Here is a 23,854-nt window from a genome sequence, read left to right as displayed (position 1 = left end):
GGATGCCGTTGGCCTTCTTGGCCGCCTGGGCACACTGTCGGCTCATGTTCAGCCGGCTGTCGACCAACACCCCAGGTCCTTTTCCGCCAGGCAGCTTTCCAGCCACTCTTCCCCAAGCCTGTAGCGCTGCATGGGGTTGTTGTGGCCCAAGTGCAGGACCCAGCACTTGGTCTTGTTGAATCTCATACAGTTGGCCTGGGCCCATTGATCCAACCTGTCCAGATCCCTCTGCAGAGCCTTCCTACCCTCGAGCAGATCAATACTCCCGCCCAACTTGGTGTCGTCTGCAAACTTACTGAGGGTGCACTCCATCCCCTCCTCCAGATCATTGATAAAGATATTGAACAAGACCGGCCCCAAAACTGCGACCTGGGGAACACCGCTCGTGACCGGCTGCCAACTGGATTTCACTCCATTCACCACAACTCTCTGGGCCCGGCCGTCCAGCCAGTTTTTGACCCAGCGCAGAGTACACCTGTCTAAGCCGTGAGCCGCCAGCTTCTCTAGGAGAATGCTGTGGGAGATGGTGTCAAAGGCCTTACTGAAGTCCAGGTAGACCACATCCACAGCCCTTCCCTCATCCACCAGGCAGGTCACCTGGACATAGAAGGACATGTTTGTCATGTTTAGGTTGTGACAGGCAGACGTGCTGACTTCGCAGCAGTCCATGTTTGTGAGGAACGAGGATTTTTGGGAAGTGGAAAGGACACAGTGCAAATGGGGAAGGGAATTACTTCTGAGAGTGGAGACCACACCACTCTCCATTAATGGTAAAACCTTTCTATGTCACAGTTGCTCCTACAGTCTTACCCTAATCATTTCTCTTCCACCACTGAATATGTAGTGGAAGAGCACTGCGAGTGCTGCATCTGATTTCATATCTTTGAAGTATTAATAATCCAGTTCCATATTCAGTGGTTTTGTGAGTGGCAGAAAGCAATTAAAAAATCTCTGGTAATGTTTAGGCAATGATGAGACAAAATACTCTTGTAGGTGCATTCTTGTATAGGCAGCGCAGCCCCACAACATCACTGGAGTTACTCTGGGATTTCTGAGTTAAAATGAAGATTGAGTTATTCATTACATGCCTTATTAACACTCATCTCAAAATTTTGCTTCATTATACATAACCACAGTTGAGCATGGTTGTTCAGCTGAGCATGATGAATGAAAGATATAAAGACGTGGAATGCTGTATAAATGCATGGATCTTTTACCTCCTTTGGTACTGCATCCAAAAGCACAAATTCATATTTGTACAGGAACAGCACAACGAACAACTGGATTTCCATGATAGCAAACCACCTGCAAGAAAATGGAGGAAAACGTTGGTCATCCAGCCTGACGATCACACGTGTGTTATCATCAGATAAGAAACAGGGTGTCTTTGACACATTTTACATTCCATGCTTTAGTTCTGCCTGAACGTTTATCTTCAGTAGGAAAATATGCCGTAGCTTTGTTCAGCTTCATTGCTCAGCGACGAACACAAATGCAGTGGCTGCCCCTTCTTTCCGGTGAAACGTTAGACCGACAGTATCCCTCTGACACCCTATTTTAAAACAGCCCCTTATCATTATGGTTTTTTCCACTGTGTAAACATTTATGTTCTTCTAATGCTTGCTGACTTGAAATAACTTCATAGGAGTGAGAAGACAGTCAAATATAGAAAAGGCTATATGACTAATTGTGCTATATAAAGTTATAGAATACAGCTGGGAGCCTGATGACATCAGAGTAGCTGTGACAGTGGGAGTTATTATTTAATGCGTCAGCGTTAGAATGCAGTATGAGGCCCAAGGGCATGATTTTTTTTCTGTAACACTCTCAGAAAGGTCTTTCTTAGTCAGTCCGGAGATTTCGGATAACAGCAGGTGAACTCCTCTAGGCTATTATTTTTTCATGTTGGTATGTACAAGAGCTTTCTGCATTCAGGCACTAGCATGTACCTATGCCAGGTCATGGGATTACTCACTTGCAGAATTGAGACATGTCTTAAATACCTAGTTAAAATAGTAATACTGCCTTGCTCTTCTACCCAGTTTATTTTCCATTATCTGAGATATGCTGGAAAACTTGGATAAAACAGCTATTGGGGAATTCGCTGGGGAGAAGGCCACATGACTGCACATGGCATCAGCCTGGATTTGGCCTGGCAGGTGTGAGGAGGAAGCTAATAAGCCCCACGAGACCCAACCTAACTCCTGCAGAGCCATCCAGATCTGTGCACTGAGCCGCCCTGTGCTCCGGAGTGGGAGGATGCTTGTTTGTTTTGGCTTAGCTTCAGACCCAAATTACCCCTGTGATTTCACATTGGAATTACCTTGAGATAGGGAGCTTGTGGTGACCTTGAGCTCGGGGGAATGCAGTGCAGAGATATTTCAATGGAAATTAGCTCAGGTCAGGCAGGACTTGCTAGCCCAAACTCCATGCCGGTGGCACCGTACAAAGATGGGCTCCTTACAGTCACTGCACTGGTTGCACAGTGTGGTCCTGGGCCCCTGGTGCTTGAGGTCCTGCCTCTGAGCCATCCTCACTGGTTTGGCATAGATGTACCAGGATGTGGCCAAATGCCAAAATGCCTCTAGGTGGCCCTGAAAGTGGAAGCGCTGCATTTACAGAGGTCCGTCCTTCAAACACAAGCACAGCTGGATGTGAGCTGACCAGCTCTGACACCTCTGTACCCGTGGCGGGGTTCATCTGCAATATCTGCCCGAGTGGCATTGGATATAACCGATAACTGCAGCACTTCCCACCGTTAGATCTCAGAGTGCTTTTCCAAGCAGACTGCTGTTGTTATTCTGCTCTGTAGAGATGCTGAGGCATAAGGATGATAAGCAACACACACGTGCCAGGGTGGCCAGAGGGACAGCCCAGGAGGGAAAAGCAGGACTGCAGAGTCCCAGTGCGTCCCTCCCTCCCACAGCACATTGTACTGAGCAGAAACCATGAGCTTTCTTGCAGCTAAATGCCCCTTAGTTCCTACCTGTCTTTCGTATTCATGACTGAGTCCTAGGGCCTCCCCTAGAACTCTGAGTCACTGAAGCCTTCCCGTTCTATTTAGTGACAAGGGGGTTTGACAAAGATGTGCTTTCTGAAATCTTGCCCCTGATGCGCTGCTACGTATTGGTGTTGTGCTGGAACCCAGGAGCCCAGCTGTGGATTGAGGTCTTGCAGTAAATGGAGTCTGAGAATGAAATGGCCGTTGTGCTGAAGGGTTTACAATGTCAGCATAAGATAGGAGACAACAGATGGAGCCATGCAAGATAAGCACAGTCGCACAGGCAGTAGTCACCTGGTTAGACAGAAGTAGCTTCACTGCCATCAAATTTTTCTTTTGGGTAAAAATGATGGCACAGAAATGGCTTTGTGGGAGCTCTTCCCATGTCAGTTTCCTAGAATATTTGACAAGTAAGTTATTTTCTGGCTTTCAGTTTGATTAAATTAGCTTTTAATTTCATGATGAACTTTTGCAATGGAGAAATTAAATGTTTCATACCTTTAATTTATAAATCCCAGTACTGAATTAAATGAAAATGCATCTTAAACTTGAAATATCGTTGTTTCATTCAGTCACACCAAGGAAATCTGCAGCCTGGGATCTAGATACATCCCTTGATTTAATTTCCTTTCTTCCAAGACCACCACATTATTCTTTTAGAATTATTGCTGAAAAACGTGAAGGTGTGTGTTACCATGTGGACTGCCAAAGGGTTTGAAAGGACTTTTTGTCTGTCAGCAAGAAAAAGATTCTCCATCCATTGCCTATGTAGAAATGTTATCATTTTCTTTCCAACCACAGACTTATTTTAAAGATATTATCAGAGCCCAGAGAACAGCCTGAACAAAGAAATAGGTCAGTATATATAAACAAGCAGCTTTCAGAAACATTGTTTTGCAGCTTGTCCTGTACCTGTGGATGCCTCTTGTGAATTCTGCTATTGCCCTTGGCTGGGAATGAGGTTGTGCTCATATTTAGCTTAGGAATATGGTACAAGTCATGGAGGTACAGCAGTGCGTGAGCACTTTCCTCCGGCAAGCCTAAATGGTGAATGCAGTTTTATTCATTTTGTTTATGTCTTTAATGTCTTCACAAAGTTTATCTGAAACCCATGTCCAGCCTGCTATAGGGTGCATGCAGATTCAGGAATGCAGATCCTCTGCAACACCGTCTGTATTCCTCGCTCCACATGGGACTCTTGAGTTAAACTGACCAGTTTTAAGGATTCTTGGTTATTTGCTTCCTAGAGGAGACCATGTTTTGAAGGCAGAGAATTGAGCGTAGAGATGTTTGAACACAGAAACGAGGAGCAGCTGGCTCCCTGGGACTTGTTCCAGGAAGAGGGACAGCAGAGAAAACAGCAGAAGGAATGCAGGAAGCATTGAGGCTGGCATTGCTGGAGGAGTGAAGGGAGTCAGGATCTGCAACTTAAGCCATCATACAATTGCGTGGGCCTTAATGCAAAGACAAGATTTAAACACAGAGGAGACAGTTAAGATATTTGAAGATTAGCAGAGATGGCAGTGGCATCATAGAGGATGGAAAGAGAGTCTCAGACCAGAGAAATGTTCTTTAGGTTAGTTTAGAACTGGTTTATGGCAGCCTAAAAGCCTGTGTCTGTAAACTGGCATGTTTGTAAATGGAACAACTCTCCCTTGATGAAAAGGTGCCTCAGCAGCAGCAGAGCTAGGCTCACTTTCCTTCCTGGGGGATATCCCTTGATATGCTAGTCTCAGATTCTGCTTTTACATCGTGACTTAACCTGTCTTTTCCAGGAATGAAACCACTTTCAAATCAGTTTAAACTAGGTCCAGATAATACTGAACATTAGGGGACTGACAAAGAGCAAAGCAATGAAAACACTTTATCTCCAAGTGTAAGAGGAGCCCGGTTCAAGAGAGTTGTTCTCTGCAGGCTTTGGGAATAAATAAACCCCAGCTGTTTCACTGACCTTCCTGGACACTGATGCTTCCCTCCTCCGAATGCCACAAAGCTGTCCAAGAAAGCATTCTTCTCTAAATTTGCCTCTTTCCAACGATCCTGTGGGAAGAAACTTTTTTTTTTCCAAATCAGCCTTATATAAATAAAGCTTAACGTTATTTCTCCAGGCTAAAAATGACCTTGGACAGCTAATGCTCAATACAAAGTTGCACTAATGCCATTTTTTGCATTCAACCTGTTAGTGTCAGAGTCTGGATTCAAAAGTCAGGAGCAACTCAGGGAAAGAAATGAGGGTCCCATTTGCAACATGCTTAGTGCTGGAGAGGTTTTCAAAATCACCCCTAAAGCGTTCTTCCTATGCCTCCCCATTTTTCTAAATCCTGCGTCTTGAGCTATTGAAATGCCTATAAAAATGTGACCTTCTCCTTTTAAATATATGCACGTTCAAAGCAAGTGTTCAACCAGTACCTTCCCTCAGCCACAAAATTGTATCACAGCACACATACGGCTCGTGCACATCTTGCACACAAACTGTTTCTAAGACACTGTGCACAGATAAATGCAAAGTGTATGAGCTGTCACACAAGAGAAAGGCAAGGATTGCACAGCCCCGTTCTCAGGTGCAAGCCAGCGTGTGAGAAAATTAACTCTTCCCAATGAAAACAGCCTGTCTGTACCCAGAGGGCTCCTTGCTCCATCCTGAGTTACTTTAAGAGAAAAGGAACAACACAAGGAGCAAAGCAATATCGGCTAAAGTTTGGGTGGGTGGCACTGACAGAGGTAAATCTCTTGAATGCTGGGTGACAAACTATATATACCAGCCTCCAGAAACTCAGTGCAACTCTACCAAGGCCTTCAAGTAATACCCTGTCAATTTTATGGAGGCTAACTCCTCTGATGAAGCTGTCTTAGAGAAGATGTAATCTTGTGTTTGTTTATTTTGGGTTTTTTTCAGCTTGGGCTGTTTAGAGCTTTCTGAAGAGGAAACCTGTTAGCATCAAAATCCAATAAAAGCAAGAAAAAAACATCTCAGCGGTGATGAAGCAAGGCGGTACCATTTGGAATGGCAATGTCTGAGGGTTACTCACCTATTCCTCATGGAAAAAGGGTGAGTTTCTAAAAAACAAGCTAGCTTGCTTTTTAGGAATAAAGTTACTAAAGGAATAAGCTGCTGCATCAAGGTTTCTGCTCAGGGTTTCAAACAGGCAGGAATTGTTATGAGGGATTTCAAGTTGGTGAAGAGTTTGCTAGAAGGGAAGTTTTGTTTAAATTACTCCTTGATGTATTTCTATAAAAAAAGACAAACCGTTCTATAGCAGATGGTGCTAAAAAGAGCAGTTACAAGCCTGCCCACACGGCCACCTGGAGTGGAATAACAATCAAGAAACTCTAGATGAACTACTGAATTAGCAGAGCTAATACCTACCAGAAATCATCTGACTGGAAAGACCAATGAGCCTGGGTAAATACGTGGAGATGAGCTATCCAGACAGATGCCAGGGAGAGGAGAGTACTTGGAGTTGGGTTCAACAGTGAAATCAGTGGGGTCTTTCCACAGTGGGCTTTGAATCAAGATCAAAGTGATATAAAGTAGTACCATATTATCTGGAATATATAACTGAACTTTTCAAGTCTTGCTTATTCCTACAGGCTCCTCCTTTTTGTGCACATCCTCTCTGTATACAAGGCCATCCTCCAGACGATGGGGAATACCCGACTTTAAGCCAATTTGTCCATGTGTTTTTGTTGTGAAATAAGTGAAGAGGAGAAAAGACAGCAGAATACCCACGCTGAGTGACAACTTACAGGTTTGAACATTTCTGGGTCAGGAAAATATTTTGGATTCCTGTGCAACCAATACGGTGACAACATCAGCAGGTCACCTGCAGGGACGGTGAAATTCTGAAAAGGAGAAAAAACTCTAAGAAAAGAGAAAATCACGGGTTCAACTCACAAAACAGTCCCTCCTTAGTACTTCTCTTCCATCAGCAGAAGGTCCTAACAGAGGACAAGTGAAGGTGGTAAAGCCACAGTAGACATATTACATGTTTGAAGCTGCTGCTTCCTGTTGCCATTTTTCCACAAGAAAGACCTAAACAGTGGAGAATGTGGAAAGACTATTTTTGTTCTCATTTGGTTTTTCAGGTATAGAAATAATAGTAACATTATTTCTGTCTTTCCCACTTCTTGATGTACCGTGTGAACTGGTATTTTTTTCTACATCTTTCGTTAAGCATTTCCTTAAAAATACAAAGAAATTCATAGAAAGACTTATATGACAATAGACCTTTATGGGACTTCAGTAATTTCTTAAATGGGCATGAGTGCTGATTCCTTAAGAGAGAGTGTTTTTCTCCCAAACATTTATTTGTTAGACTCCTGAATGCTGGCACTTCCCCTCTAAACGGCACTGAAGAAAACAAACAGAAAAGAACGAGTTTTATCAGTTACTAAATCGTGGTGCCTTTTACTGCATTTGTTGTGTCTGATTACTGTTTCATATACCATCAGCACAGTATCTCCAGCTCAATTCAATTTAATGTAAAGTCAATTAAAAACTGAAGGTAAGACTATGAGCAAAAGAAGCAAAACCACTCTTAAATTAATGACAATTAAAAGAATGATGATGAATAAATCTGTTAAACTAAATAGAATTTATATGTGAGATTGTGGAATATCTCTACTATTTTAATTTTATCTAGATCTATTGGGAGGCCACTTTCCAGACAAATCATACAGCATCCTTCTGGGGAAAAAAAAAAACAGAAAAAAAAAAGAAACTGACCTGAATTCTTATTGGGTTTACTACTTTCTTGGTGATTGCACCTGGAGACCTCAGCCGTATGGCTTCCAAAGTGCACCATTTAATAAAAGGGAGCTTCTTAAGGTCCTCTTCAGAGACTTCTATTTTATCTTTACCTGTTATGGCATGAGAAAGAAGACTCCATGTAAAAATTAGATCTCATACTTGTTTTGGTACGTGCTGAAATGTCTTGCTTTAGACCTTCTGATAGAATACCTCAAGACTTTAAGACCTTGTTTGCACCCAGAAATTTTCTTTATATTTCAGAGTAAATAAATGAATGAGAATCATTAATCATCTTACAATTTAAGAAAAGACATTGAAGATAATTTAATAACTCTAAGGTAGCTGTAGATATGGCATTTGCCAGAAGAGGCCAAACAAAGGTCATCTTGGAAGTTAAGAGCCCCTGGACTTTTTCAGTACTTTGGTAGGACACTGCATGGGAATCTCAGGGACTGTAGGCACCAAGACAAGTAGTCAAGGCTGAGCTCTTGGGCTATGTTAACACTAGCAAATAAAACAGGGCCAGGAGAAAAGCTTAAGCACTGGTTCATGATTATCCTTATTGGTTAATTATTGACATGTTCCTTAAAATCATAGAATCATTAAGGTTGGAAAAGACCTCTAAGATCATCAAGTCCAACCATCAACCCAACACCACCATGCCCACTAAACCATGTCCCTAAGCGCCGCATCTACACGTCTTTTAAATACTTCCAGGGATGGTGACTCAACCACTTCCCTGGGCAGCCTGTGCCAATGTTTAACCACTCTTTCAGTAAAGAAATTTTTCCTCACGTCCAATCTAAACCTCCCCTGGCACAACTTGAGGCCATTTCCTCTCGTCCTATCACTTGTTCCTTGGGAGAAGAGACCGACCCCCACCTCGCTACAGCCTCCTTTCAGGTAGTTGTAGAGAGCGATGAGGTCTCCCCTCAGCCTCCTTTTCTCCAGGCTAAGCAACCCCAGTTCCCTCAGCTGCTCCTCATCAGACTTGTTCTCCAGACCCCTCACCAGCCTCGTTGCCCTTCTCTGGACACGCTCCAGCACTTCGACGTCCTTCTTGTAGTGAGGGGCCCAAAACTGAACACAGTATTTGAGGTGCGGCCTCACCAGTGCCGAGTACAGGGGCACGATTGAAACCACATTCCTTGATGTGGTTTTGTCCCATGTCAACTAAGAGTCTTCCATGGAAGTCTGAGTGTTGTTCAGGGGACTGCATATGTGAATGACTGCTCCCAGTAGGTGACTGTTTTTTCAGCGAAAGAGATTAGTCATGTGGGGGTGAATCATGCTGGACAAATCAGCCTCAGATGAGAGAAAAGAGAACAGTTCCTGGCCTGTTTTTCCACAGAGTAGCTGTAACTCTGGTGGACATCACACCATGAAAAGTAGCTGAATTGAAAGACCTCATCTGACCCTCTCATATGCATGAAAGAAGCACAAGACTGGTTAATACAAATCTAGGTCTAAATGATAGGTGTGGAATGAAGAGACAAATAAATTTGGTTCTTTTTCTACCCTTCTTTTGCTTACGTCAAAGGTGGTTTTGCTTAAAAATACGTCTTGAGCATATGCTGAGTAAAGAACTCAGAGCTGGACCCTATGTCAGCAGTAGTACCTTCAGCAGCAACATTTGTTATTCCCAGCCATTGACCATTGGCCGTGTGCTGGGCCAACACAGAATAAGTAATTTCTAGGTTCCAGAAGGACATGGATCGGATTTATTACCTGCTTTGCCAAAAACAGAAGTTAGGTCTTCCATGATTTTCTTGTAAATGGAAGGATAAGAGAGTATGAAAACAAGGGTCCAGAATGCAATCTAAACAGAGATGAAAGTACTTTAACTCAGGAATATGGAACAGAATTACAGTATCCTTGTAGCAAATCACAGAGGCAGCTGAAAACATTTGCACTTTTTTGGATGTGCCTGTTGTATTTAGGATGCACAGGGAGCTGTGCTTCCAGGGTAAATCCACATCTAAGGGCTCAGATCCTGGGAGATTAGGTCTAGTCATCTGCTGTGTACTTATCTTCAGTGAACATTGCATAGCTTTGGCTTTGACCTTTGAAACGCAGAATCCTTTCTTTAATTTCAAATAACTAGGTGTTAAAATGAATTACTAAATCATTGTGTGTGATTAGATTTAGCTGCATGAATGGAAGAAAAATTAAATAGTAAATTCCTACTAATATTAGCAGAAATGAGGTGAAATAATTTGCAGCGTTGTCACAGTGAGTTACACTAAAATGGGCAGGAAAAGTTGTAATTAACAGCAAAACAAGCAGTAGTATATCCCCTTTACAAATAATTTGCTAACTGATTATGCAATGAAGTTGAAAATCAAGAAATTTAGGAAGGGAGAAAATCCTCTTAAGTAGGACGAAACCAGAAGGACTCGCAGCACTGCCAGGAGTCTCTCTCCTCTTGCTGAGTAGCGGGAGATGCAGTCTGCATGCCAATCTGGTTGCGGGCCATCTGTGCTGGTGAGGGATGAGAACTCTTACTGTTATTTCCCAAACAGCCCCATGCGGATGCAGCCCTCCTGCAAAACAAATCTGGTAGCTTAGTTTTCTTGTACAGCACTTGGACACGGTGGCTTCACTCCATGGGCCGAGGAGGGATAACTGAGTTGTTTCAGATAAAAGGGTTTAACGAGCTTGTAAAAAATCCCCTTGGAAGGTGAAAGGCCTTTTTTCATCATTCCGGTCACCAGAACAGTGGTTGTGACTATTCTGAGAAACAACGAAATATCTGCCTGTCTATTTACAGCTGAATATTACAGAAGTAAGTAATGATAGTGTTGTGGAAGGAATGTCAGTTATCCTGATAACAGACAGCAGGCTATGCCTCTCGCTTATACCAACACGTGAATCCACAGAAACCTCACTGAAAAGGATGAAATTCCTTTAGGGTAAATTGTAGTAATAGCCAATCTACAAAAAAGATAGATATATCCATTAGGACTACATATAAAAATAACTCACTATCATTTTTTTTCTAAATCACATCTGTAACGGACATAACTGTGCTGGAAAGAGCTCAGTAGTCATGGTAAATAAAGGATGTTTTCGCTGCTATGCATTTTTCATCTGAGAAATTCCTATAAATGTCTTTGGTCAGCCTAAGCTGTATTAGATATATTGGGTTTGTTAGCGTACATATATCCGTACCATTAATCTGTCAAATCCGTTTCCAACATAGACAAAACTTAAGTGGCAGCAGAATCAAACTATTGCTTTTCTTCCCCTGAAGCAACACTGGTGTTTGTACGGCAGATCCCCCAAAGCGGAAGAGCCAAATTCACTCAAGGATTTACGCAGAGATGAAGTTACTCTATATTATGCTTTTTGATATTCTTTACAGTCGATGACACCAGGCTATTTAAAATAGAGTCTCTACTATAACACAGCCATAGTGCTTCAGAATAGTTAAATGCTCTTCACAGCTTAAGACTGTGATCTTAATAGCTATGAGACATATGTTCCCAAAATCTTATGATAGGGGACATAATAATTTAGGAAAAATACAAGAAGAGCTTTTCTTGTCATTGCTTCTGTGGCGCTGCGGCGTGGGTATATTTGTAGTGATGCATGTGGGCGTGATAATCCCTTCTTTGGAATACATGCAGTGTGCGTGACCTCTGCTTCAAAGTCTTTGCTTCCCAAAACCAGGCTTTTGAACAGGGTAGAGAGAAGGTGTTTCTCTAGCTGATGTACTTACAGGGACAGCATTTGCTTGGGAAGCCCAGAGCATCAGGAGACCATAATTGGGAGCTAGATGTTTTCCTTGCAAGTTATCCAGGAGATGTTGCAGCAGTGTCTGTTATAAATAAAAGATAATAATGCGTATTTCCAAAAATATATTAAAATCTAATTTAGGGTAGGGCTTACTAGAATTCAAGGATATAACCTAAGACTAGTTTATCAAAGAGAAGTAAGGTTAGTTATGTTTTTTTGCAGTCACAAAGTAGAGATCACAGCTGTTAAGAGAAACTGAGACCCACTCATAGGCAGAGGGCCAGAAGTCGTCAATGCACCACGTGAATCCCTACTGAACATTTGTGCTGCCCTCCATTTTCTTAAAGTTTTTAGGGGATTTGGTTCCCTCACTCCCCATTGTTGCTTGTACATGGAGGAAAGAAAAAAGAAATCTCTATTCTTTTTTTAATTCCTGCTCTACTTCTCTACTTTAAGAACCTGAAAACAGGACTGAACAAGTTGAATGAACGGAAATGAAGAAAAAGTTCTCTCCGTTCCTGCCAAAAAGGTGCTTGTTGTGAAGAGATGGTCTGATATATCAGCGAACTTCCTAGTTCCAGGTGCTCTGCTAGTGACCTAACCAGTGACTTCAATGGCTTGATATTCTTTGAAACTATAGCAACTGTGTAATGTTCTAGAATCAGCTTTTGTTTATAGTATTTCCTTAAATACAGGGCAACCATGCATTCAAGGCAAAGCTTCCTGTCTACTTTACAGAGGGGAAAAGGCTGACCTTGAGTAAAAAAATGAATGCTTTTTTTTTCCAAATTCCTACCCAATCTGAGACACCGAGTTCGTGCCTCCTACTTCCTGCACCTTCTGACCTCCCACCAGCCCCTCTCCAGCCCTCTCTTTCTTTCCATTATTCTGGTTTATTTTACGAAATAAATTGTGGTATGTAAAGCTTTTAAAGTCCAAATAAAACCTGGTTTGTTTAATGATCCGTTCTATAATCATTTGGTAGATCAAAATTCCCAGGCCAGTCTGCCCTCGCATTTGTCAGCTGTATAGACAGAATTCTAGCTGTAGTGAAGGAGAATAACCAGGGGTTCAACTTATCACGGCTTTTACACAATCAATATGTGGGTACTTGGCTTCCAATCCAGTAATCTGCTATTTTCTACTAGTCTGGCTGCTGGAGGATCTACTCACTCTACACCAGGGTTTAAAAATAGTACATGTAAGGTTTTGAAATTTCACAGCACCGTGCCCTCAGAGAAACAACTGAAGAGGTCTTTCTCTCACCTCTTTCGACTGCTCACTGCAACTGCGATACTGGGGGCTGGCGATGGGTCACAGCTCTGAACCCTTGGCTTAAAATTCCCCGGAGGAAGATGTCAGTTCTCATAATTGTAGGAAATAAACTAAATTGAGGAGCAGGACTCAAAATTATGGGTCTGTCCTAATGTAGGTAACAGCAATACTGGACAATTAAGGTACAGCTATCAAAGCTGACGTATTTGGCTTATTTCTTCCAATACTGAAATAATTCCTGCCCTCCATTCCTTCAGTCAGAATATACAACGAAGTCATCTTATTTCATAGCCTCGGATGTTTACCTTGGATGTGGTCTCTGAAGGGTTGGTCCTTTCAGCATCTGACACTACTTTCTCGAATAATTTTAGAAGCCATTTTTTGGATTTTGACCAGTTCCTGTAAAGAAAAGCAACAAACAAGAAGCACTTAACTGAGGCAGCACAAACCAACATTTCCTTTTCCATGGGAAGGACTTCACCTCGGCCAGACCTCATCTTGCAGCCAGGACCTGTGACTGCAAGACTCCTAGATTTTCATATCTATTCCACTACAGGTTTTCACTGTGGCTTTGGACAATTGCTTAGGTCAATCTTTTCAAGAATGACCTCCCCTGAGAAAATAAAGGTCACATTTTTAGACCATCCTTAGTCCTTTCTGAAGGCTAGTTTGAGGAGCTCAAGGTGCTGTCATGGCCCTGACAGCACTGACAGGCTCCCTTCCTTGGAGTTTGGTTGCCTCTACCCAAGGTCTGCTCTGCAACAGTGCAGCCATGTAACCTGGGATCAGTCTGCTGGGAAAACAGCTAAGGTGTGGGAAAGATGCCTCGCTGGGGACCCCCTCAGCTTGGGACTCACATTTAGGCTCAGGCCTTTGCCCTTTGCCCAGTTCTGCTGCTCCCTGACAGGTCCAAGCTGGACCCTGCCCACCTAGGCAAGGTTGTTTCTGCTTTATGCCAGGAAAATGCATGAGACAAGGTCAGAACTTTTTGAAGCACCTAGCTGAAAGCCTGCCTGACCCAAGGGTGCACTATGGATAAAGACAGCGCATCATCCTCCAGGGGAAATCTCTCACGGTTGATATCCCAGCAAGCAAAATGCGTCTAATAGGTACACCACGTCCATCATCTCCGCTCTGTTACCTCAGGAAGCACTCAGGCATCTGAGAAGCGTATTCGAAGTCCTCATCGTACTTCTGAAAATGTTCTTCAAACTCCTTGATTTCACTCTGGCTTGTCGGGCAGATGCCTTTCCCAAACAAAGTGTTCACCACTGCTGGATACATGACATGCCTGCAAGGACAAGATCCCCGTGACTTACAGGCCACAGGGAAGCTGTCGCAACCGTTTTAGGTCAGGATGCGGCGTGTTGAATTGCCAACACTAGAAGCGCGGGAAGGGCTGGCACAAGGCTCGTACCTCACTCACACCCTTATTGCAGATTGTAAGCAGAGGCTGGGAGATACACGGACCTCAGGCTAGTCCTCTGCATGTGGCTGAACTTCATCAGTTAGCGTTTGGTCACTTGAGCAGTGGCAGAAAGGCTCTGGGCGCTGACGTCCCCTTCTCCCCGTTAACCACCCCTCTTATTTCAGGTTAGCCCATGTGGACCTTCTGGGCATTGCACAACCCCTTCTGCAACCAGACACCCCGAGAAATCCTTCCTCTGGCTGCAGATTTGCTGGAGTGAACAATGCTTTGTTTTGTTTTCTTTTTATCTCGCTCCGTCCCTGTTTGCTCCTCTGTTACCCTGCAAACTCTGAGTTCGTTTCCCAGGCCATTTCACCTGGACTCGATGTGTTGGACAACTCACAGTGTGAGTCAATGGACTCACCTGGGAAGGACTCGATGATCTTAGAGGTCTCTTCCAACCTTAATGATTCTATGATTCTATGACTCTTGAACTCTGAGAAACCCTCACGCAGCCTTTGCTGGGTTCCAGACACTGCTAAACGCGTATTTCAGGCAACGGCTCTTTCACTTTCTCGCTTTCCTACAGATCATAAGGAAGATGGAGCCACCTGCTGGCTCTGTGGATTTAATTTTGAGGCAGCTCAATAACAATTATCCAGGGAATTGCACTCCAATTCTTCTATCTTGTATTGTCTGGCAAAGCCATAAGAACAGATCACACTCAGCACAGATTTACTGTGGATGACTCTTACGGATTCTGTGGTTTATCATCTAGCCTATGACTTTTTTAAAAATTTTAGACAAATAGCAGCTGATTCAGATTCGATGACCAGTGTCCATGACAGCCACGGCAGTGGGAAGAACGCCCTGCTCCCCAAGGCTGCATCAGGGATGCAGTAGGGAGCCATGCATGCTTCATGTATGACTTGTAGACCAATGCCGCCATGGGCGCCCATGCCGTGTCACGGACCACGGTCTGTGCTGGTGCCAGTACAACAGAGAACAACAGGTCCATCCCTGCCCTCAGAAACTTCAGCCCGGGTAAAAGACCACAGACGGATTCAGACCAGGGGGTAACAAGAAAATGTGAGCCAATATCAGCATACCAGGCAGTATATACATATACATACCAGCATGCTACCGATTCGATGACTGTCTGCTTTTTCACAAGAAGCAGATGTGTCTTTGATCTCAGAAGGCAGGCGAGGGACCACCACGGGATGTGGGGGTTTGCACCTCATTATTGAGACCAGTGGGACTGAGGGCTGGGAGGTTTCAAAGCCCCTTTCCCCCACATTTTTCCCCAGTTAATCCAAATTGGAGTAATTGAAGTGACAGGCGCTCAGTGTTTTAGCTGCAGTAAAAAGCCGTGTCTTAAATGTATGATGCAGAAAAAGTCAGCAAAAGACAACCTGGATGTGAGGTCTTAGAAACGGGTCCAAGCCAAAGGCAATATTCAGCTTGTAGTCCTGATGGACAGGCAAGATACGGGTGTTGTCCCAGATGATCAGGAAGAAGGAGGAGTTAAAAGCTCTGTTGTTGTCACATGAAGCTGTCAGTAAAGGGATTTTTTTACATGAAGGATGAAGTTCCGGCAGCAAAGTCAGTTGCGGAAGTCTTATTTAAGTTTTGGGCTAGGCTTGGAAACCAGGGAAAACGGTTTTTTGTCATGCGTGTGAATATCAATCATTTTGTCCGTTCATAAGTTCTTTATAATGTGAAACTTTTATCCCATCTTTTGGGAACGGGGTTTGTTGGAAGATGCTGTGTTTTCTTTTTTCTTCCAAACAGGTAATTCAGATGTTTCTCCCAGCCGGGAGAAACACCTTTAGATGAAACCCTGTCCGCTCTGTGAGCCGCCTGAAACTGAAGCAGTGATGAGTATCCTGACACAGCCTTTCTAACGCTTGTGAGCCTGAGCTCCACCTGCTTTACGGTAACATCTCTGCTCCCATATAGGTTACGCACGCGTTAGAGATGTGCTGCAAAACTCCCTTACCTTACCAGGTCATTGAGGTTGCCTGTGCCCTCCGTGCCCAGGTGTGCCATGTGCTCATGTAGTTCCTTACACAAAGTGCCCGTGAACATGTGCAGATTTGAAGGACCCATTTTTCCCTTCATCATGCTGTAGAGGTTACCATGGTTCTGATAAAATGCTTCTGCAGGGACAGAAACTAAATACAAAAAGAAACAGAAATGTTTTGGAAAGTAGATGAAGTAGATTTTGACTGAAAGATAGATTGAAAATTTTTACGCATAACTTGTGACTCTAATTTAAATGCCTTAACCCTCATTTTCCTATAGTGAAATTCCCAAAAAGTTTTCCTTCTAACCCTGTAAAGATTTTGGTGAGCCCCCTGATTCTACCAGTCTGTGTAACACCTTCCTGCCTCATGAAGCTTCAGTGCCAGAATCAACAATCCAGACATTTCCCCCCAGCTTCCGTGTGGATGTAGAGATGTGCATGCGCGCCACAAAACTGAGCTGACATGAAAAATAAATTAATCCAAGAAAAAAACAGTTTGGGTCTTCACGCTATAGTACATCGTCTCAGTCATACCAGGAGAGTCTGAGAGAGCTGGGACTGTTCAGCCTGGAGAAGAGAAGGCTCAGGGGGATCTTATCAGTGTGGATAAATATCCGGTGGTGGGAGTAAAGAGGCGGTCAGGCTAGGGCAGGAGGCAATGGGCACAAATGGGAACACAGGAGATTCCACTGAGACGTAGGAAAGTTTTTATTGTGAGGATGGTCAAACACAGGAACAGGTTGCCCGGAGAGGCTGGGGAGTCTCCATCCTTGGAGATACTCAGAACCCAACTGGACACAGCCCTGAGCAACCTGCTGTCACTGACGTTGCTCCGAGCAGGGGCTTGGACTAGGCGATCTCCAGCGGTGCCTTCCAGCCACAGGGATTCTGTGATTTAATCTCTCTGCCAACTTGCTTCTCTTTCATTTCACAGACCAAAATTGCCAAACTACTCAAAGAATTCCTGTCTGTGCGGTTCCACACGGATATAAGCACATGAGCTGATGGAGCATGCCACTGCGGGTGGGATATATACCTCATCCCTTTCTAATGACTGTGGTACTACAGGGTAACAACTAATTATTGCTACAAGCTGATGTTCAAATTAGGTGATAAGACAACATACTATTGCTCCAAACCTGGTACACGTAGGTGGAGGGTCTAGCCGCAGAAAAGGACCTGATCTCAAACTGGGGTTGCTTGATGATAAAAGTAGTATCAGTCTCTGGTTCAGAAACCTTTGATCCCTTGAGACTGAATCCAAATCACTTAGCAGGCTTACAGTGCTGGATCCACATGAAGGAATTTCACTTCGCCTTAATTTCGTAGCATGGTCATGGGTTAAGATAAGCATTTAAGGCATGATCAAAAAGCCAATGGGCCTTGGATTGGGCTTTAATGTTCCTGGGTGACTAGATTTGATTTCCGTTAAAAAAGAGCTAGGTCTCATTTACCTGCATTCTCGACAGCTTGTTGTACCGCCCGTTCAAAATTTAAGTCTTTAGATTTAAAAAATGCTTCGGTTCCTTCTTCCTCAGTCACAAAAGTAAACCGTTTTCCCAGAGCGAATATTGTGAATACAGGCCCATGCTGGAACAAACAAAGATTTCGTATCACTGTATTGTTAACACGTTTGACGGGAGCCCCAAGAGGACTTCAGTACTGCTGAGAGGTCAGGAGGGAGGACCTGCTCCTTCCTGCTCTCTGTACGCCTTGGCTCGGAAGTGCACAAAGATGAACATGAATCAGACCAAAATTTGTAGACTTACAGACCAGAAGGGAACATCACAGGGGCCTGCCTGTCCTCGTGCAGAGTAGAAGAGATCCCTTCTCTGAGATTAACATTTTATATTTGAATTACATTACAGTTCAGACAATACAACCTACCTGGATTTAAAGAACCCAAGTGATGGATTACCTACTGCATCCCTTGGCTGCCGTAGCAAAGTACCCACATTGTAAAAATCCATAATCCTACCTATTTCAATCTACATTTTTTAAACAAAAACTCCCCACTCCTGCATCTTTTTAATGTGTTTTTTTCTTTTCTTTTCTAGTTTAAAGGTTCTGCTAATACCAACAATTTCTTTCCTGTACAGGTGTTTAAAGATTAACATCAAAATAGCTAACAAGCTTTGAGCAGAGTAGATGGAGTTTGTTGAGACCTATATTCAGGGAAGGTTTCTGATGCCATAAATCATCCTTTCGTTTTCCCTTAATCTAACATCCTAGAGCCCTCCCAAAACTTTCAGCAATAAGTATTCACTTCTGAATTCCTACATTATGAAAAAGATCACCGATATTTGTAGCTACCCTAAACTAGCAAACGAATGTGTGATATCCGCTGGCTGTCAGATTTAGGCATAAGAAAATCAAAATTAGGAAATGAAGCATCTGTAGCATCTTTTTCTTAGTCAAGGCAGTTTCTGCTCACAGGCAAAAGCCTTGGAAACCAAAAGCCCAGCATTTACACTGCTACGCTCACCACCTTCTTTTGGCAAAGTTACTGTGCGTACGGAAAGGTTTGGGGCTTTCATAAAGTCTCTAGACACATCAAGGAAGTTGATTTTCTTTTCCAGGTTACGTTGCTGACAAGGGTGAGAAACAGTTTTCTGTTGATCTGTTTGGAGTGCTGAAAAGCCTCGAGTCCACCTTGCTCGCATGGTTTATGCCACTGACTTTAACCATTTCTTTTGTTGTCTGTGTCTGTGCTGTAAAGCCCGCTTCATCAAAAGCTCTTTGAAGCCAAGGAAAAGATTCCTCTTGACATCAATTGAATTTTGATTGTGTCCTTCAACTGCAAATTATTGAAGAAAGAACGACTGTTTAAACTCTCTGGGTGATAATAAATAAAATACTGTTTTCATAATAGCTAAATTGCTAAGGTTGCTTTTTTATGGATAACAGCATGCCCTCATCACCAGGCTGGATAAAAATCAGTGAATTTGTACTGTGCTTGTTTTTAAATCAGATTTTTTAAATTTTAAATTAACATTAAAATGTACTTAAACTAATTTCAAAATAAAATTAAATTTGAACTAATAGCAACATGCAGTAACCTTAATTATTCAATTAAGGTCACACTCAGTTAAAGATCGGAACACTTTATTTCAGATGGTTACATGTGAGCGAGACGCCTAAGCTCCCATTATAGAGAATGAGTCTATGCAGTCAGGGGAGCCGAAAAACCGACTCATCCGACCAGCTGCTGCACACCTCTGGGTTTGACGGTGAGCTGAACTGCCCTTCGACTCCACTGACAGGACCGACTGCGTGCCCACTGACCATCAGTAAAGCTTGGACGTCTTGCTTACCTGGGAACACCTACACAAACAACCTGGTTTTGAATCTCATCCGATTTCCTGCAATCTATTTAGAATAATTAAAATTAAACCAAAAGTAAACAAAACTGAAATAAAACAAGGTCCATGAAGGACCTCCAGAACAAGTCAGCTTCATTGAACAGCACAGCGATGGCGGATATTCAAAGACACATCTTTCAGAAAGCAGAATTTTGTCTCCAAACAGGAAATTACAAATAAATACAATACCTGACAAATTAAATGTAAAATTAAAATACTAAAAAAGATTTGAGAATCAAACTACTAATGGCAATCCCCATCCCCAATAATAAAGACTTTTCCAAACATGCCAGATGCAGGAAGTCTCCCAGGGTGTTGCTGAGCCTGATAAATGCTCAAGGTGTAAAGAAACCAAGTGGGGAAGCAATCTGAGTTAGCGGTTACAACAGTTTAAGACAAGTCCCACCCTGGAGCCTTTCACCGAGAGTGATGGACTGAGACCTTGTTTCAAAGGAATTATTAAGTAGAATAGGCTTAAACAGGCTGAAAGAGTGGTTAAACATTGGACCAGGCTGCCCAGGGAAGTGGTTGAGTCACCATCCCTGGAAGTATTTAAAGGACATGTAGATGAGGCGCTTAGGGACATGGTTTAGTGGGCATGGTGGTGCTGGGTTGACGGTTGGACTTGATGATCTTAGAGGTCTTTTCCAACCTTAATGATTCTATGATTCTATGATTCTATGATTCTATGAAACAAGTGCTAGGGAAATCAGTGATAAATACGTCAATTCAAAACTCTAGAGGGATTAAAATATGAAGTTGCAGAACTACCTACCGTGATCTGTGAAATCACGCTCAGCACCAGGAGGATGGACAGGCAAACGTGGTGCCTCTCTAAAGGGCTCCTGAAGGAGGACGGGGGAAGCCTCAAAGAGTCATTCCAGTACTCAGCAAATCTTTACAAGCATTACTAAAGACCAGGATTAGTAGTGGATAAATAGGCTGTACCGAAGAAGAGCCCAATACAGCTTCTAGGAAGACTTAAGGATGTGTGGCCTTAAACTTATTTCTACTTCATTCCTTAGAAGAAGGAATTAAAAGTTTACTCATGATCTGGAGTCATTTGGGAGTCTAAACTATGAGGAGACCTAGAAACATCACAGAAGAAGAAGGCCTAGAAGAATCACATTCTGAAATGACTCCAAGATCTATTATACAAGTGCTAATAATTAATTTAGAGCTCTCATCTTGCTAGGAAAGGAGCGGAGGAAGGACAGCAAACATCTAAACCCATCCTGCGCCCACATCTTCAATTTAATGTGGGTCTCTGCCCATTCCATCTCAGCAGGATATACTGAGCTAGAAAAGGCAAAGGGATGCACAGCAGGCATGAGTGAAAGTTTCAGTAAAAGGAGACTAAGCGGACTTAGATCCCAGGAAAGGTGAAAAGAGAATAATTACTCCCAGTTTCTCATAACGTAAAAGCTAACGGGCACCTATTAGAAGCTAGCTGGTTTAAAACCAGGCAGAATACTTTCTTCGTATGGTTCATGGTTAAATCATGGATTCATTGCTGGGGGATGCTGTGAAGCCAAAATTATACACAGGGTAACAAAAGAGAGAGTCAGATCATCCGGATGCAAATTCCAGCCTAGGAAGTCCCTAAACTGTGGATGATGACCAGAAGCTGGGAAGAAAAAGCAGAAGGCCGCGTGCCCCCATCTGGGTGTGCTCCTTACACCCTGTTACTGAGCATCTACTAATAGCTGCTATTCGAGACAGACACCTGAATAAACAGACTTTTCATCTGTCCCCGTATAATTACGCTGATGTTCCACTGTAATAACATCAGCTACTGGCACAAGCTGTCAAGCAGTTCTGCATTTGCCATCGTTGCGTTATGGGCGGGTACCAAGGAAGAGTGGGCATTGCCTGCCAACACTGCGTCCCAGTTTACTGCTCTGTCCGAAACAGCGTTCAAGGACGCCTGATGACACACAGAGACATAGAAAGCAAAATAAAAGTCCTCTTAGGATTTAGGGCCTACGAAGCTGCTTTCAGTCATGAAAGCTCTGTTTTGTCCAAAGACTGGGAAACACCGCACAAAACAGCAGTGCCATGATGAGAGGCAGATCTGAGCCTACATGAAAGTAACACTCCAGAGGAATAAAAACTTCAGAAGGACGTTCTCCAAAATCCCAAAGGAAGGAAAATGGGGAAAGAGCCATTTTTCCCAGGGGCACTGTCAGGAGGGGAGCAAGGACTCTCGGCTGAGACAGCTGCAGTTGTGTCAAGACTCACGTTGGGAGCCAGGAGCACTGGGCTGGTTTTCTCTCCGTTGGCATGCACACACACACGAGTTCAATGCCGTGTCCCCTCTCTATCTCAGGGACTTCAGCATTTTGGTCTTCTGTGCATGGGAGCAGGGTCACAGACCATTAGCGACCCAGCTGTGCACATCGTCTTCAGAAACACTCCACCAGAAGCCTTGTCCTCTTCTCCAGCCTGTTTCCCCTCCACCAAACCTCACGCAGGATGCGTGTCCCTTGCCATGTAACCCAGCGAGCCATCCCTCACGCAACCACACGCAGATAATAAGGCTGCGAGGCATCTAGCTGAGTCCCGAGACATGGCGCCATGTCCCAAACGCAGTGAGAGCGATGTACGGATCCACAGGTCCGTACAGCAGTGCAGAACAATCATCTCATGGGTTTAATTGAACTTTTCTTGTTAGCTTAATTAGCAAACCGATGAGAAGCATTTGAAATTCCTTATTAACTCTTATCGTGTTTGCCAGGCAAAGTGGGGAACCACATCCTTTGAACCCCTCATTAAGCAGCTCTACCTGTATTTTTTGTTGCATGGTGGCTCCGGTCCTGCCCATCCCAGACCGCCTGCAAAACTGCTTTAACTAGCCAGGCAGCTTTAGGAGGAAGAGGTGGTATCTTTTTTTAGACCAGAGATTAAATATTAGAGCAGGGGATCTTTCTTTTCTTAGACCCACTGATGACACAAGGGGAAAACCAGACAATTCTTCCAGCCCACGTCTTCTTCTGTAGGAGGAAAACAGAAGGAGCGAACTTCAAGCGAAGTGCAGGTTGGAAGCAGCGGAAGTCTGGTGTGTTACTCCAGGGCTTGAGAGAAAAAGCAGTGAGGGATACACACAAAAGGGACAATAATAAGAAAGCTAACTCTTTAAGAAAGAAAAATAAATGAGTGTCACTTCGACAGACTGAAGGATTAATCCGGGGGGGAATTTTCTACTTGCAAAAGTCTCCCCTGAAGGTAAGGACCCTATGGAGCTGAAGAGGTTTCACGCTGCCTAGAGCCTGTTTCTGCACTAACTTTTACGAGGGCAGCTTACTCGTACTAAGGACACGTAACCCTGTTCTGGCAATATTAAGGAACTTGGGATTATTGCAGACGTATTTTGCAACCCTTGTAATGCCTGTTAATGACCCCTTTGGCAGCAGCACCTGTTTTATTTGGCCGTACTGTGCCACAGTGCCTACTCCTTTAAAAGGGAGCAGGCAGGAAAAGGCTTCTTTCCTGGCCTCAGCGCATCGTGCCAGTGTGGGAGGTGGGAAGGGAGACGTGCCTGGGGTGTTTAAGGAGAGGAAGGGGAGAACGAGGGAGTAGCCCTCCCCGGGGACAGGGAGACTGCCGGATGACCGTGCTGCAGGCGGGCAGGCAGCCAGCCTGGGGGTGACGGATGGAAAAGTCCCTCTTGGCCCAGGGGGGTCCGCAGGGAGAGGTCACAAGTCACAAGGACGCCGAGTTGCTGGACGAAGAAGAAAGTCAAAGGAAAGGTCCTATCTGCAAACACGCAGTAAAGGGGAGATAGATATGTAAGAAAGCCGCCTCTTTCTGCTTTGCCTTATTTTGAGTTTTCTCCCATTGAAAATGTTTCCTGTTCTAGTTTCTGTCCCAACAAAACCTGGGGTTTATAAAGCCCTTCAGGTGTTTCTGGTGTGTCCAGATGTGTCAGCAGCTGCCGTCGCACCAACAGCGGCCTAAAGGGTCTCCAGGCAAATGAACATCGAAATTAATGGACCCAGAGCCACTAAGTTTGCATTTGTACTTCAGTACGTTCTTTGGTATGTAAAAGTTTTGCTCATTCAATCTGTGAATGAACCCCCAAAATAGGACTCTTCTGTCAGGTTTGTTTTAGAATTTCATCTAAGAGATTTTGCTAAAAGCTTCCTGGAAAAAAAGGCAACTAAAGCAAGCTTAAGTCATGGTGAAACATCCGTCCCCAAAAGGGATTGCGCTGGAAAGGACAGTTTGGCAAGCTGCTTTAATCTGGTTGCCACCAGGATATGTTTTCAATAGAGCAAGTAGGTTCTCTAAC

The 23,854-nt window shown here is 43.7% G+C and overlaps 1 protein-coding gene across 1 annotated transcript in view; it reads right to left on the bottom strand.

The window, feature by feature from the left end:
* Positions 1-23,854, bottom strand: part of LOC103913205 (24-hydroxycholesterol 7-alpha-hydroxylase) — a 26,335-nt gene that overhangs the window by 1,367 nt on the left and 1,114 nt on the right. Inside the window, exons 2-11 of the mRNA XM_009319673.1 lie at positions 17,656-17,791; positions 16,175-16,349; positions 13,906-14,055; positions 13,070-13,163; positions 11,473-11,571; positions 9,480-9,570; positions 7,728-7,861; positions 6,749-6,844; positions 4,953-5,041; positions 1,218-1,305 (exon numbers count right to left, since the gene is read on the bottom strand). Coding sequence (XP_009317948.1) covers positions 1,218-1,305; positions 4,953-5,041; positions 6,749-6,844; positions 7,728-7,861; positions 9,480-9,570; positions 11,473-11,571; positions 13,070-13,163; positions 13,906-14,055; positions 16,175-16,349; positions 17,656-17,791 — 1,152 coding nt within the window. The remainder of the gene's footprint in view (positions 1-1,217; positions 1,306-4,952; positions 5,042-6,748; positions 6,845-7,727; positions 7,862-9,479; positions 9,571-11,472; positions 11,572-13,069; positions 13,164-13,905; positions 14,056-16,174; positions 16,350-17,655; positions 17,792-23,854) is intronic.

The sequence above is a fragment of the Pygoscelis adeliae genome, unplaced genomic scaffold (genome assembly GCF_000699105.1).
Source record: "Pygoscelis adeliae isolate BGI_AS28 unplaced genomic scaffold, ASM69910v1 Scaffold121, whole genome shotgun sequence".
NCBI lineage: Eukaryota > Metazoa > Chordata > Aves > Sphenisciformes > Spheniscidae > Pygoscelis > Pygoscelis adeliae.
This window is presented reverse-complemented; position numbering and strand designations above follow the sequence as displayed.